The sequence below is a fragment of the Micropterus dolomieu genome, linkage group LG01 (assembly GCF_021292245.1).
Source record: "Micropterus dolomieu isolate WLL.071019.BEF.003 ecotype Adirondacks linkage group LG01, ASM2129224v1, whole genome shotgun sequence".
Taxonomy (NCBI): Eukaryota; Metazoa; Chordata; class Actinopteri; order Centrarchiformes; family Centrarchidae; genus Micropterus; species Micropterus dolomieu.
The window spans coordinates 8,119,765-8,134,860 of NC_060150.1; the positions used below are offsets into that span (position 1 = coordinate 8,119,765).

General features: G+C 41.7%; 2 protein-coding genes across 12 annotated transcripts in view; one reads left to right on the plus strand and one right to left on the minus strand.

Moving 5' to 3' along the window:
• LOC123974489 (gamma-aminobutyric acid receptor subunit alpha-5-like) overlaps positions 1–5,601 on the minus strand; it is a 32,023-nt gene extending 26,422 nt beyond the window's left edge. The window contains exons 1-4 of one of the 5 annotated variants that reach the window (XM_046055229.1): positions 5,555–5,601; positions 2,645–2,726; positions 1,730–1,854; positions 69–136 (exon numbers count right to left, since the gene is read on the minus strand). In XM_046055229.1, the coding sequence (XP_045911185.1) occupies positions 69–136; positions 1,730–1,854; positions 2,645–2,726; positions 5,555–5,573 (294 nt within the window). In that variant the 5' untranslated portion in view covers positions 5,574–5,601. Of the gene's footprint in view, positions 1–68; positions 137–1,729; positions 1,855–2,644; positions 2,727–3,015; positions 3,190–3,261; positions 3,684–5,554 lie in introns of those variants that run through there. The other 4 variants (XM_046055239.1, XM_046055249.1, XM_046055256.1 and 1 more) reach the window with 4 other exon arrangements.
• Positions 1–15,096, plus strand: part of LOC123974459 (gamma-aminobutyric acid receptor subunit beta-3-like) — a 63,023-nt gene that overhangs the window by 18,249 nt on the left and 29,678 nt on the right. For 2 of the 7 annotated variants that reach the window (XM_046055165.1, XM_046055175.1), the window contains exons 2-4: positions 4,932–4,979; positions 6,837–6,928; positions 7,071–7,138. In XM_046055165.1, coding sequence (XP_045911121.1) covers positions 4,932–4,979; positions 6,837–6,928; positions 7,071–7,138 — 208 coding nt within the window. Of the gene's footprint in view, positions 1–3,584; positions 3,705–4,570; positions 4,589–4,931; positions 4,980–6,307; positions 6,729–6,836; positions 6,929–7,070; positions 7,139–8,019; positions 8,145–15,096 lie in introns of those variants that run through there. The other 5 variants (XM_046055183.1, XM_046055191.1, XM_046055218.1 and 2 more) reach the window with 4 other exon arrangements.

The following is a 15,096-nucleotide window of genomic DNA, read 5'->3' on the forward strand; positions in this document are numbered from 1 at the left end:
TGTGTGTGTGTGTGTTTGTCCAGCTCTGTACTCTGCGTTTCTATGGTGTTTGCTGCAGATGAACTCACCATCTCCGTGTCAGACACCGGGCCAAAGCTGGTGACAAAAATATTCGTCTTGATCTCTGTGACATTCTCTGTTGAGAGAGCACAGAGAATGTTTGAGGTGTGGAGAGGTCAGGACAAGACAAACAGATTTTTAATTCCACCAATATAGGACCAATTTTGGGGTTTTATTATCCATCCGCAAGTCAAAGTCATTACCCTCATTTTTATCATATTTGGGACTGTCTTCAGACACCACAGCTGCATAACACTTCTGTTACAACTGAAAGAAAATGACATTTTCTGTATAGATTTTCTATTTAAAGTGCTCTGTGCTTTTCCCAGGGCTGTAACTAACAATTAGTTTCAACATCGATTAATCCGCAGATTATTTACTAGATTAATCGAATAATCTTTGAGTCTATAAAATGTGAAAATCATGAAAAATAACCACTGCAGAGTCTTCAAATGTCTTGTTTTGTCACCAGCGCTCCTAAACGGTCAGTTTAAAATTATATAAAAAAAGAACATTGGAGATGCTGGAACCAGAGGATGTTTTAGTTTTTTTTTTCTTGAGTGATGATCAAAATATTCAGCATCATAAATGGCATTTCAAAACCCCTGTGAATTGCAGATACAGAAGAACCCACTGTTCACACATTTCCATGATTTCTCCCACAGTGCATTTCTTCTGAGGATGATGTGAAAAAGGTAGAACATTATTATTTTTCTGTCATTTGTACCATCAAAGCCAACAAAATCTCCTCTATGCATGTAAATTTGGTGCTGGCGAGCTGGGATTGGTTGTGCTGTGTGAAGCAGCTTGTTGAATGCTGAATGAAGGTCTGAATGTTTTTTTTTTTCTGGTATGTATTTATAGGCCCTCTTGTCAAGGGTAGCAACCGTTACCAGGATGTGAGAGAAGGCTTTTGCCACGACACATCAGGCATTCGGCATGTAAAAGCTTTGTTTCTTCTTCTTGTGGGACTGTGCGTACGTGGGGGACAAAGTGAAACAAAGACCTAATGTTATGAGGACAAAAAACAGATGGTGGAAATCAGCGGAATAAATGCAGCAAGTGCCATGCCGTTACAGAACGAGGGAGTCAGGGATGGCATTAAATGAAAAAAAAGGAAAAGATTTCATTTCAGTAGTCCATTTGAAAAGAGGAAAAAAAATCCATCTTTGAATGGCAATTTGTAGGCTCACAAGGTTATCTGCTGTTGCCAGGGTGAAAAGCGTGAATAAAACACAACACCAGCACACTGAATTCAGGCTGTGCTGGAGACTGCTTGACTGATTTACTCTTTCTACCATGTACTACGTACAGGAGAAGAACGTATGCATTCATGATCTTCGCCACGGCATCTGACAATGCGTGTGTGAGTTCACCTTAGCTGACATGGGAGCAAAATTTACCATCTGCTCACACGGTTTCTATCCCTGTGTCTACCAGTGTCCCAACGTTTTCCCATGAATCAGTGCGTGAAATGGCAGCTGGAAACTGAGCCTCCCACAGTTTAGAGTCCAGGTTAGCAGGTGAGGTTAGCAATCTGGGAGAATGGACTGTGGCAATGTGACATTAGAATGTGAGATTGCTGTCTTGTTTTCAAAGAAGGCGGCGCTGAATGTTGCTTAAAAAAATGAAAGAAGAGGAACAAGAATAAAAGGGGTCCCCAGCAAACCTCCAAGCCCCGGCCGGAGCCTGTTGTCATAACCGTCAAGCAGCCCATCCAGGATCCTGGTGAAAACTGTGCTGTTGTCGTTGCCGGCCGTCTCCTTCTGAGCCTCTGAGGAGGACAGGCTGAGACTAGGAGAGGAGAGGAAACAACGAGACGAGTAAAGAGAAAGCAATGTCCTGGCGTTAGTTAAAACTGCACGGCAGCAACCGTGACATGGTTATTGTGATTAATAAGCTTGTGGTATTAAGGACAGGCTTGTTGTGATTAATTATTGAACATAAGCACTGCTTACAACTACCAGTAGAGATAATTAAGGCTTTGACATGTGATCCAAATACAAACAAATGAGCTCCCTCTCTAAATATGGCAAGAAGCAAGGCATTATCTCTTGAGGATGAGCCCATTTTCTGTGGTGAGAAAATGAGGAAAGTACACTCCTGATTATATTTAAAGTGTATTTTTTTATAAAGAACACTGTGTTCACAGACAGGAATTACCAGGGAGGGACACAGAGGACAAGGTTCCAAGCTGGATTGAACATGTGATCTAAAAGCCATTCATCTACTCAGATGAGAGTGGAGTCAGTGGACAATTCCAGTGATTTACTGACAGTATTGCCAGAAGATCTTTTTTTTTTTGCTTGTCTTGAGTGCAGGACAGCCACTTAAGCAGTGCTGCAGCAGAGTGCAGCTGGGATATGCAATCAATCAGAGAGGAGGGCAGAGCTGCCAGGAATCCTCAGCAAGAGTTTGCTTTTATAATAAGAGTAGCAAAGTTATATTGTTTAAGTATCTTTATTTAGTGGGTAAATGGCATTCCACTTTAAAGCTTCACAATTTGTTAACAACTGGACTTTTTTTTCTAAATGTTCAAAAGGCTTTCAGCAAGTGTCCCACATATGTTCAGCTCTTAGTTTACCTATTTTGGCATCCACACAGGAGCAGGATGGTAAGCGCGAGCCTGGCCATGCCTGAAATTCTGCTCACTTTGTTGTTTAGAGCTGTAACGCACATCCACATACAGGTTACAAAGAGAGAGAGAGAAAAAAGAACAGAATTGCATCAAAAAATCGCCAGATATCACAGCCGCTACATAAAGAATGATTTTTCAGTTTCCTCTTAATATAATACTATTAGGTCTAGCAATCCGGATAAGGCGCCCCAACTCGCACAAAGAAACTCTTCACACCGCTGCATACAGAGGCAGAACATTACAGGAATCACTCAATCAAGCGGGACACTGCCTAACGAGGCTGCGATCTGCAACTCATCAACAAACAAAGCATCTACCTCACAATCTCCACGCTCATGAAGAAAAGACGTATGATCCCCATTGTGTAAAGCTTCCATTGCGTTTGAATCCAGCGCATCAGAATTCATACACCCCCCACCCCCACTTTCCTTCTCCCTTCACTCCTGTCCTCGACCATCACCTTTTTCCTCCACTCTTCATCACCAAAAACATGAATTCCTATTCCTATTTGCCATGCTGTGCCTAAAAAGACAGAGGGGTTTGGAGGAATAGGGGGGCTCTACCTGAATGCAGATCCACCAAGGTTTAATTCTTTGGCGTTTTCCCCAAACAGCGGCTGAAGGCTGGGGGGGGGGGAGGGGGGGGGTCTCCGTCAGCGTTGTTGAAACTGGACGATCACGGGTTCAATCACCTAATCCCCGTGCCTGTCGGTTGGCTCCCTTCCTTCCTATCCTCAGTTTCTCCACCATGGGCTGTTTTTGCGCGCTCTCTCTCTCTCTCTCTCTCTCTCTCAGCGGTTCCCCATCAGGCGCTGTTGTAGTAGTCTGTCTGGTGCTTTCCTCATAGGCTACACTGCCTCCCTCCTTCGGTGCCTGCTGCACCGCGTCTCCTGGATCGCCCCCAGAGGTGTTGCAGCGGCAGCAGCAGCATCACACGAGCTGGCCCCTAGGAGACTGAATTCACTCCACATTTCCCCCTGTCTCTTTTGCTTTACCGCCTACTGCCGGTGCGAGAGAATGAAGTGCTCCAACAGAGGCTAATCATTTTATAATAGGTGCTCCCCATTGGTGGGCTGGGAGGAGGAGGCACTGGCAGTGTAACTTGGGAGTGGGGTGGGGTCAGATGTTAACATAATCAAGGTTTTCAAGTAATGACTTGCAACCACGTATCCGATATAAAGAACGCTTTCCACTAGTCATCCGTTACTTTCAGCTACTTTCAGCTGTGCATCGATTAGGCTACAGGCCAACTATTTCAACAAGTTACTCATTACCTAACTATTTCATATATTTATCGATTACTTTTAGCTGTTTCAGTCACTTGTTTAATAGCCTACTTTTAGCCAGATGTTTAGAGTTCACACTGAAATATTCGCTCTCTTCTGCTGTTAAGGAGGTCGCTGACCCGTTTTGGTGCGTGTGTGACAAGAAACTTATCCTTAGCCTATCTTGTCATGAATTTGCCTACTGTAGGCGCCGTCAGAGCAACTATTCCCATTCAAGTCCTCCTCCACAAAGTCTCAAACCGAAGTTGTTATCATCCTGACGGTTGCCATAAGAGGGTAGCCGAGTACCATGTTTCATAGGAGGTAATTGGTGTCTGATGTTTAACCTCCCTCCACTTTTTAAAACCCGTCTGGAGATGCAATACGCGAACGAGAGCTGCAGCCAGGAAATGTAAGAAACAGCAGCCAGTCCCCCTCGGGAGGCAGATTTCAGCATCAGGCCTGGTGCGGACAGCTCCTGCAGAGTGATGACCGATTTGACACGTGTGAAAAAACAGATTTGCGTGTGTGTGTGTGGCTGCAACCCGTTCTCATTCCCAGGTCAAATACCGGGGTGAGGGGCTCTCACGAAGGAAATCGACTGCCTTTCAATATTTGCCCTGCAGGTATTTAGATCCCTGCTTTACTGTTGGCTACAGACCTGGGTAGACCCTGAAGCTACACAGATAAATCCACTCGCACAAAAAACAGGGAGGGTCAAACCAACAACAACAAAAAAAAACCTCTGAGGGCTAATCTGAAAAATGAATTCAAAAGTGAGAAAACTTGAAGCTCAGAAAGGGTGTCTTATAAACAAAACTAAATCTTTCCTGATAATATGTGTTTTTTTATGTTATGTATGTAATGGTTGTGATAGAATGGCCATGAATAATCACATGCCTTTTCATGTTTTCATTGGCTCAAAGCTTCTTTATCATTAATGATGTCATCAACCCCTTTTTCTTTCAGGAATGCTGTTGACGGAAACAAGAAGTTGTTCGCCATCTATGACACGAGGTAGGAAATGTCACAACAACACATTCATCGTTTTTATTAATGAGGAACTCCAACTGTGTTTTGTCACGCGGGCACGCACGCACGCACACGGTCCCTAATTAGGCACGGAATTTCTCAACCTAAATAATTTATGGTGGAGCCCTAGATATTAGATAAGGAAAAAGAGACCAGGATAGGCGTTTAACAGGCTAATCAATAACAACAATCGATTAATAGGTTGATAAATGCGGTCTGTCCCTCCTATACCGTTATGGTCCCGCCATTTTTATGGGAAACACAGGGGAAGGGGATTGGCGTGGATGGTGTGAAGAGCACTGTAAAAAATGTCTATTTCAACGAGGCAATTTGGTGTAGCCTAATATTGAGTCCTAAAATATTTAATGTGTTTAGTTTAAAAATCTATTCTGATTTTTTTATGCCTGTTTCAGTATCTTTCAAGCCCAAAAAAATTACATGGCAAACTGGGGATATTCAAATTACCTACACTAATGATTAAATTATTTAGGCTAAATGGAAACAAATTAATTAACATCTTTAAATAATATGTGTCCCATACAGAAGTAAACTTTTCTCACCTTTAGTAGTTTTACTCATAAAGCTGTCATGGGGAGTACCACTCAGCCTGTGAAACAGTTGTGTAACGTTCTCTTGGGCTCCAAAGGGTGCTCCTTAAAGTCTGAGAAAATAACCCAGATGATGTCATCAAAAATAACCCTGATGATGTCATCGGGGTCATCTTTAACTGGGCTTGAGACTTTGTGTTTCAAATGTGAAATGTGGAGACATGGGCATTTACTATTCAGTGAGAGTCTAATGAGAAGATGCTCTGAGTTGCATTATTGGAATTGTAGGATCCAGTATTTTCAGAGCTTGACAGGACTAAAAAACAGGATATCTGCCTCTGCTGCTTTGATTTCCCTTCTTTTTTTAAAGCCTCTTGTGAGTCCCACAACTTAATGAAAAGTGCATTGCTAGATCGCTGGAGTGGCCCTTCAAACACACACACACACACACATACACACACACACACACACACACGTCCTTAAAATAAAACAGAGGACTTCAATGGCAGTTTAATTTTAAAAATGATCATGTAGGAACAGTTCAAGGATTATAAAGAAGTTGATTTGCATTATAAAGAAAAGGAAACTGAGCTTGACACTTATCTAAGTTTAGACATATCCAAAAAACAAAACAAAATTAGACTAAAAATAAAAACCCAGAATACATAGACTATACTGCAGCTACTGGTGGGTATTTTTTTTTACAGTGTGTAAGTGTTGGGCTTCGTCTCTCATTTGAACAAGCCGAGTGCCTTCACCGCCACCAGCAGCAGCAGCAGCATCCCTGTACACCCTCCTCATCAATATGCGCTTCAGCTCCTGAATGTAAGAGCCTCTTATTGCACAGTCAGAGACGGCAAAGAAGAGCGGAGCCAGTATTCACGCCGGGGAGGCGATGTCAGTGCATATTTCATATCTGACTCCCTCCACAGCAAGCTGCTGACTTTTACCCCCCTCCTCAAGCGACTTTCTCCTTTTGGGCAATCAATGGATGTACTCTGATTTGGAGAGCGTCCGGAACCGTCTCGACTGTTGATTGGGGGGCTCTTTGCTGTTGCTGTGGTTGTAAACAACGAGAGAAGAGGGGGGGAAAAGAGGAAAGGGTGATGTTTGCCTTGCACAGGGTTCGTCAATTTCGCGTCTTGTCCGCGCTGGTTGTCGGTTCGATTGTGTGTTGCGCGAAAAGGTGAGTGGCTTTTGTCATTTGGTGAAGTCAAGGTTATTGCCCCGTCTGATTGATACAGGAGTCAAGGTGGTGTTTTTTTCTCTTGTTTTTTTTTTGCTGTCATTTTAGCGTCAACGAACCGGGCAACATGTCTTTCGTGAAGGAGACGGTGGATAAACTACTGAAGGGATATGATATCCGACTGAGGCCGGACTTTGGAGGTATGTGTCGTATTTATACCCCCCCTTTAATTTCCCTTCACGCTGTAGGCAGGCAGCTTTATTTTTGGCGCCATTCACAGTGTTGTGGTCAGGTGTGGAGGAGTAGGCCTATATCCATATTCTGCTGTTTAACCTCTTCCAGGGGCCCCTGTTGCAGTGGGGATGAGCATAGACGTGGCCAGCATAGACATGGTGTCAGAAGTCAACATGGTGAGTGAATCTTCATCACATAAACAATGTTTCTCTGTTTTTACTGGGCCCCATAATGCATGCAGCCTTGCCTCTGTCTACAGAAATGTATATTGGCCCTCATACAACATGATTCCCTTGCTTACTTGCTGTTGTAGGAAGTGCTGATATAAATCCAGTTTTTCCTTTCAGGCCATTATTGTGATGCTGAGATGGATGGGCTGGGTTTCCTGTAAGCAATAAAACGTCTTTGTCTGCGCTGCCAGTGCAGTGTTACCTTACATACTCAGAATGCGTAGCCTATGGGTGTTAAAAAATTAAATGAATAAAAATAATACAGCTTTCTGCTCCTGTTTTCCAACAATGGTGATGCTCTGCTGCAGCATTGGTTTTACAATCAATACAGTCCACATACAATGCACATGCAAAACAAAGAGTAAGGGCAACATGCGCTGGTAATGTTGGAGTATCCTTTGAAACTGACAGCCTCTCTAGCTCTCACTTTGCTCTGCTTGTTAACCTCTCAAGCCGTAGTTAACAGAGTTTCAGGAGCGCCCTCCCAGGAGGCCCTGAGCAGCCAGCTATCAGGGAACTCTGATTGGATTTGCTAATTTGCGAGCTGGATGCTGTTTGGCCCGTGTTGCCCACATGCGGGAAAGTAACTTCAGGCTATTGTGTCCTAAAATACCAGCCGACGGTGACCCACATTGGCGAGCGACGCTGTCTGGCCACGTTTTCAATTCTTTTCACAGAAAGAATTGGATTTTAGGACTCCAGCACCAGACTTAACGACCTGCTCAGGTGGAAATTGTTGGTAATTTGGTTTGGAGCCAGAAAACCTTTTGAAAACCTGCAAGAAGCAATCACTGATTCCAGATCAACACCTCTGCTCTGACACGTTCCATGTGCCATATCCTGTGTAGGTGTAACTGTTATGCCTTTTATTAGAGATGGCGGCTGGTGGGCCTATGTGCTTTTACAACTATACAGTCACTAAAGCACTGTGGTCACGAGGAGTCAAATTCAGGTCAGTCAGGGATGCAGCAGTTTACACCTCAACCTGTATATGTGTACACCATCAAGTCAATCATTTATATCAATATCTGTTCCTTACTGACCAGATCTACTGCACCATATTTGGTAAATGATCATTATTTTTCAGGTGGGAGGTGTATCTGTGTGTGGGGGCGAGTGTTGTCCAATACTAGTGAATCAATCATTTCTTCATCTGGCTTTGACTTTCCAGCCCGTGCTCTGCCCTGTGATTGATATTTCAAGACATCACCAAAGCAATCGTGTTTCCTAGAAATTAAATTTATACACTACTCATTTCTTTTGACGAATATCTTTTGTGAGAAGAGTAATTTCTGCCCAGGTTGTATTTAGTGACGAGGGTTTTTTTTCCAGCGAAGGAAGTGCCCTCGTCATGTTACCGCCGTAAGTCGCACAGAGGTGGTGGGGACAGATGGCGGACATACAGAGAGCGGGAATTGGATGTGGTTTCAGTTATATGTTAGTAAACATGTTAAGTCTTGTGTTTCAGTTCACTTTTACTGTTAGTCGATTAATCGATAAAATACGATCGAAAAATATACTTAAAGCCTCTTGTTTATCTCAGAACATTGTTGCAGTTGAAAATGAGTAAATTAGAATAGAGCTTCCTAAAGTTACATTATTACAGGTGAAATCTTAGTCGTGAATGTCTTTAAATTAAAATAAAACCCACTAAATGTCACCTGCTGGCCAGCTTTACATGGAATGCTTTCACGCAGTAACAAAAGTGAAAAAGTGAAGCAAAAGCCCACATATGTAACATTTTACAGTACATCCTATTGTTTCAGCTGAATCGTTATGATCCGTGCTATAAGTTTTGTTTGCCAACAGTTCACTTGCTAACATTATCCAGCAAGCCAACTAGGCTATTCTCCGCAGAGCACATGAAGGCAGCTGATCAACCTGGGAATCAGACAGTGGAGATCACACTTAAACTGATAATTAATCAGGTTCTATTTCTCATTGCCACTGGTGCACCTGGGGGCTGCACACAGTGCATCTGCTGTTGTTAGATGGACTATTGCTGGCTGATTGTTGAAGCCAGAACAAAACTGTTTTGTTATTTTCGCACCAGCGTTTGACATTTGGTGGATTCTTTCCATCCAATGTTGGGACCGTCTGCGGTTTTAGCATGTGGGGATTTCTCCAGCGGGAAATGGATAATGAGTGCTTTTGTTCTGCCAGTGCCAGTGCCATGTGTTTATCCATTGAGCAACACTAAACAACCCAGCCCAGATAAGTGCTTCTCTCTCTGTCTTGTGTAAAAAAAAAAAAAAAAAAGACTATTTCCAAGTTGCATTAATTTCAGTTCATCTTCAGTTTCTAAATCCACTTCACCAGCCTAGTGGAACGACCCAAAGGCATAATTGGGAAACTAGTTTTGAAAGATGATAGTTTATTGAGAATACTGCTGCTTGCTATGCAGAAATGAGGCCTGGATCCTACTCGGCGTGTTCTACAAGGAGCACAGATTTGCAGAACAATACTGCCAAACATTAAGCTTGACGTGCATGCAAAAGAGAACGGTAGAATGGTACAACAATGTATAATGAAGCACAAGCAGGTAAAGAGCCTAAGGTTTCTGCAGTTGGTGAGTTAAAGTCCCTGTCCTGCAGCTTTAGCGTGGGGATGTGAAATTCCAAATCTTCTCATCATCGTAGAAAACCAAGAAAAAATTGTTAAGAAAAGGGTCATTTTCATTTGAGGTGTTATGTTGTGGACAAAGAACATTACAGGTTAACAAAGTTGCAGATGAATCAGTGCAAAGGGCTAGGGTTAGGTATCGAATGTGGAGGTTAATGGGAAAATCTGGCAAGTTTTATCTGGATATCCAATCAGTGTTGATGGTAAATGCAGTCAATTGAAGCAATTAATTCCTTAGTGTTGGCTGTATGGACCGAAAAAGTAGTTCTTCCAGCATCCAGCTCTGTCATTTGATGTGACAGTGACATATTTCAGGCACCGAAGAACTACAGGCTACTTCTCTTTGCTTGTATTGTAAACTAGCTACATTTTCGGCTGCAAAAATGGCATCCCAAAATGAGTGCAGTTATGGTCGAAAATACACTAGACAATTTTTTTGGCTGACTCTGATATGTTTAGCCGTATTTATCTGAGTCACAGTATACGCCCGAAGAAATGTAGCAGAGTCAGCCGTGTAAGAGGATATGGCCAGTGGGGACCCTCCAGGACCCGAGTTGCTGAGAGCGAACACGGGCCCCCATTGCTCAAATTGCTCTCCGATACCAACAGAAAATGTGTGTTTTGCGTCTATATGTAAATTTACTTGATAGACATAACAAGATGGTAACTGTATAGCTATGTGTGAAAGAGAAATGGACAAATGCAGAAATTGATTTGTTCGACAACGTTGTGTAGCTTTGATTAGCACCCAGCAGCTAGCTTGGTAAGAGCTGTAGTGGCACGCTGGGTGGGCGTGGGCGTCAGAAGCTCGCATACAATGCGCCCTGGTACATGTAGGCGCTGCCTGCATGTCTCCACGGTCAGGAGAACATGTGGAATTTATTGCTTCAATTTACTACATTTACTGTCACCTTGTCTGATCATCCACATAAAAGGTGCCAAATTTTGCTTTAAAGGTTGAGGTGAAGGGGTAGCAAATGAGTGTATAGATAGAATGTTCTTACAGGTATAAATCTGTGTTAAAGAGACGATTGACTGATACTTGTAATGGGTTGGACAAAAACATATAAACATCATCAAATGCTTAGTCTATGTATGTGGAAACGGTAAAGTAATATATTAGGGTCTGCACAAAAGTTATTAGGGGAGAGGGGAGGTTAGAAATACTGAAGGAATGGTTTAGCAGTTAAGGGCTTTAATTAATAAATTTTATCTCACTCCTAATGTATATTTTAGCCATCCCATGCCTTTCCATTCCCCTGCGTGATTCTGTCTTTGTATGTTCTGTCTTTATTTTTCCAATTACAGTCAGGTAACAGGACCAATATGTCAGTTTAGGGAAGCACAGAATACCCCTGGATCTCTATGGATATTAGTGATTAAATGTTATCTCTACTCTAATAGTCATTCCCTTTTAGTAAAGGTACATGTGTCATATTAGGTAATTAAAGGTAAAATCAGTGGAGTTCCCATTAAATATATTATGAGTTATATTGGATTACATCTTCAATTCTTTATGCTTTGCCTCTTTGAGTTATGAATAATGTTAAAACTAGTTGTACCAATTAACACCCCATTAGTTTGTGTATACTCGCTTAATCTTAATATTGATGATTACTTCCAAAATGGACTTGTGTTTGCTGCCCCACACTATATTTATATTTATATATATATATATCCTGGCTCCTATACCGTACATACCACCACACTGGTTTTATTTGATGTGCTGTGGGAGTTAAAATCATCAGTTCTTGCCAGAGTCAAAGGTGGTGTTTGCAGCTCTGTTAGCCCTGGGAATTTTACTGGACATAACACTCGGGCAAACAGCAGATCAACAGACCTGAGACATGAAGAGGAGTGGAGAACTATAAGATGTAAAGATTTATTGAGTGAATGGGCAAAAGAGTGGAGCAAGCCAGGGATGGAAGACATGAGAAATCCAGTTAAATGACAGAGGCAGAGAGAGGAGGTGGTAGCTGATCAAAATACTATGCGAGCTCGCAAGACAGCAAGTGAATAAAGCATCTGGCTCGTCGAATGAGTCCACCTGGCAGGGCAGGTCGACCAAGTCAGTTACTTCAACGCCTTCGCAGAGTGCAAGCTCCTCCACTAGCAGATGCTAAAGCATCTGAGAAAGTTGTACTAATTACCTCTGAGGTTTGTTTGTGGTGTGCCAGGGGCCTCTGCTGATGAGAAACACATACTAGGACAAGATCAGAGCAAGGCAAAATAGATTATGTGTGCACTGAGGCAGTGCTTGCTGGGAAACTAGTTATACACTTCTGATGGGGTCACTTTAACAAAAAATGTTTCACTTAGTGCTGTTTTCAATGCTACTCAGAGAGGGGAGCTTTAAAAGTTTTTTTATTTTTAATTTGTTGTATTGGACAATTGGTTTAATGTAAAGTGTGGAGGTGGAAATGAAAGCATCATGTTTGCCTGAATTTAAAATGTTTTGAAATACCGTTATTAAGAAAGTTTAAGAGCAAAAAAAGGCCACCATGTGTAGGTGTGTTTTCATTATCATGACCTTCTCTCGCAGAAATGGACAAAACAGGCGAGTTTCTCTGTTGCATTAAGAGCTGTCAAGGCCTTTATCCTATCCCATTATCTGTACTCTTGTGAAAGTCATCACAATATCAGGAAATTAAATTACTGCACAATGAAGGTAGAGCTCCGTACACAGGGAACTGGTCAGAGACTGCACTGTGAATGTAGTTGCAGGAACAGGCTGAACAAGCTAGTCATCCATACACCCACGGCTGTGTGTGGGTGTCAAAAAGAAGAAAAAAATCTGTCATTATGGAGAGGTGAAAATATCTCTCTTTCTCCAAATGTTCCTCCTGCCTGGTTTGTTTTTTGGAATTTTACTTTTTTTTTTACAGAAATATACTAGTGCACCAGTAACACAACAAGCCCATGAACTAGCTTCCCTTTGGTTTGTTTGTTTAATTATATGATTTGTTATTGAATTACTAGTGTTATTGGAAAATACTGTTAAGAATGTGTTTCAGCCAAAGTGATTTGTCTTTTATTGGGGCAGTTTGAGGTTTGTGGACTTTATAGACTCCTTTTCTTAATGAGACAATGACTTACTAGTTCAATTTTGGGTTTATTCACCTGCTTGAACTGCGTAATGAAATTCTTTGGAGAATACTAATCTCTTTTACAACACAGTTCCCTTACTTTTACAGTCTCACACCTCAGTGTATGTCTAGTCAGTCTTTGTCTGAATTGTTCCCAGTCTCACAGTGTATTTCAGATTAAAACTGTGTGTGCACTGAGGCATGTGTTTTTACATGAACGTATGCATCTAGATTTCTGCTGAATTACATCAGGATGACTTCATTAGGTGTTGAGGTAAATTAACACACCAACACATCCATGTACTGTACACTCTCCCACATCCAGATACATCTTGGAATGAGATGTTGCCAATGCATAAACTATGTCACCCTAATTATTTTATATAAGGTTTTACAGCTATGCAAAAAGAGCATATCTTTTCTCTGTGCTCTGAGTGTGGCTTAATATACTCCCATGTCTTTTATCCGGCATCCGGCTTCCTGCCTGATGGAATGTAATTGGCCTCAGGAGAGAGCACGCTGTAGGATGAAGTGATGATCAGTAAGATTTAGAATAAGCAGAGAGGGCACTTCCTAGTTTGCAGTGCCAACCCACTGAAAGGACGCATGATTTGATGGAGGATTGCCTGTTCTACTGATTCTAACTCTACAGTCCTGATAATAGCCGCATGCTGAGTTGCACACACCCTTAAGACACAGCGTGTATTGGTCTAGGGAATCTAAAATTGACAGGCGCCAGCCTCATTTCCTTTCTCGGTGCCACAGGCACACAAGCAGCCGTTATGTTGTAGCAAATAAGAAGAGGCAGGTAAACTATCAACTGGATTTATGATGGGGGTTATTGAAAAGGTCATCAGTCAACAGTCTGATTCTACTTACTGTAATGGATATGGCAGATATAAGAGGTTTAGGAAGGAGAGCGTCTTGCTTGCAGAACCTTAACAAATTTAGCAGTGCCAGTAGTGGTATTACAGAACCTGAAACAATTAGAAAATATTACAGGTGCCAACAACGTGTCATCAAAGCAGCGCTGTACAGACCGAAATAAAGATGGAATGACTTCACCTAAAGTTAGACGCTAATAAGTGTCTTCATAAAACAAATGGTTGGATGGTGATTGGAGACAGTCAAGGGATATGACAGTCAAGCAGATACTAGATGAGAGAATATCATCTTATCTTATTCTGTTGGTAGTGTTACATTGTAAGGTGCAATGGAGGGTGTTCCCTCTGACACCAACCTGCATACGGACCCTTTAACAACTACTATGATTGCATTAAATGCCATGCCAAAATGTGCCAATAAAATCATAACATCTCAGTAAATTGGCAAGCCATGGTGGTAATAATATGTTGAACAGAATCTTAATTTTGTATCAGGTTTATTTGAGTTATTTTTGTTTACTTTAGTTGAACCTGCCATCGTACACTCCACTGTGGAGGACAGACTAACTGCTCATGGATCATATGTCAAGTTTGAACCACCACTCACGAATTCCGTTCGTACCTAATAGAAAATTCTAAATACAAGAAAGTTTGTTAAATACCACAAGTTGTCTTAAAGGATTCGTATGTGCTGCTTAAGCTAACAGATCTGTTCATATGAATGTCTGTTTCTTGTTTTGGTTAGGCATTACAGTGTGTCGCTGTTTGAACCAGCACATGATCAGCTACTGTTTTTTATTTTGAGGCCTGGGTCGGGTCATATCTAATCTTTGGCTACTTTCCAAACAAAAGACTTCTGAAACCCCTTCACGCTGTGCCTTCCCTAACTGCATGTGTTATTTAAGCATATGACACACTTTTGGGACCATTCAATGGAATAAAAAAAGCAGCTTACATTCACACTCTCAAATGTAACAGCCAACCCAAAAATGGTGCAAATTATGTCCAAAGTCGCAGGTTACGTTAAAGAATGCATTCTTTTAGTACAGACCTTTGCAAGAGAAAACCATAAAAAATAATTTTCCATTGTGTAAATGAAACAAAATCTTCAAGGGAAAGGATATGATATAAGCCAATACTAAAAACAAAGTGTGTACAGTTTTGAGGACTGTAGTGCCACAGTGGCTAAGAAATGTTTTATTTGTTGGTTTCCTTTCTTTCATTTCCCTCTTTCTCGCTCCCTCTTTCCTTGTTATGAGGCAATACATCATAAGATATTAGACAGTAAGGAAATTATCCCATATATTGTAAG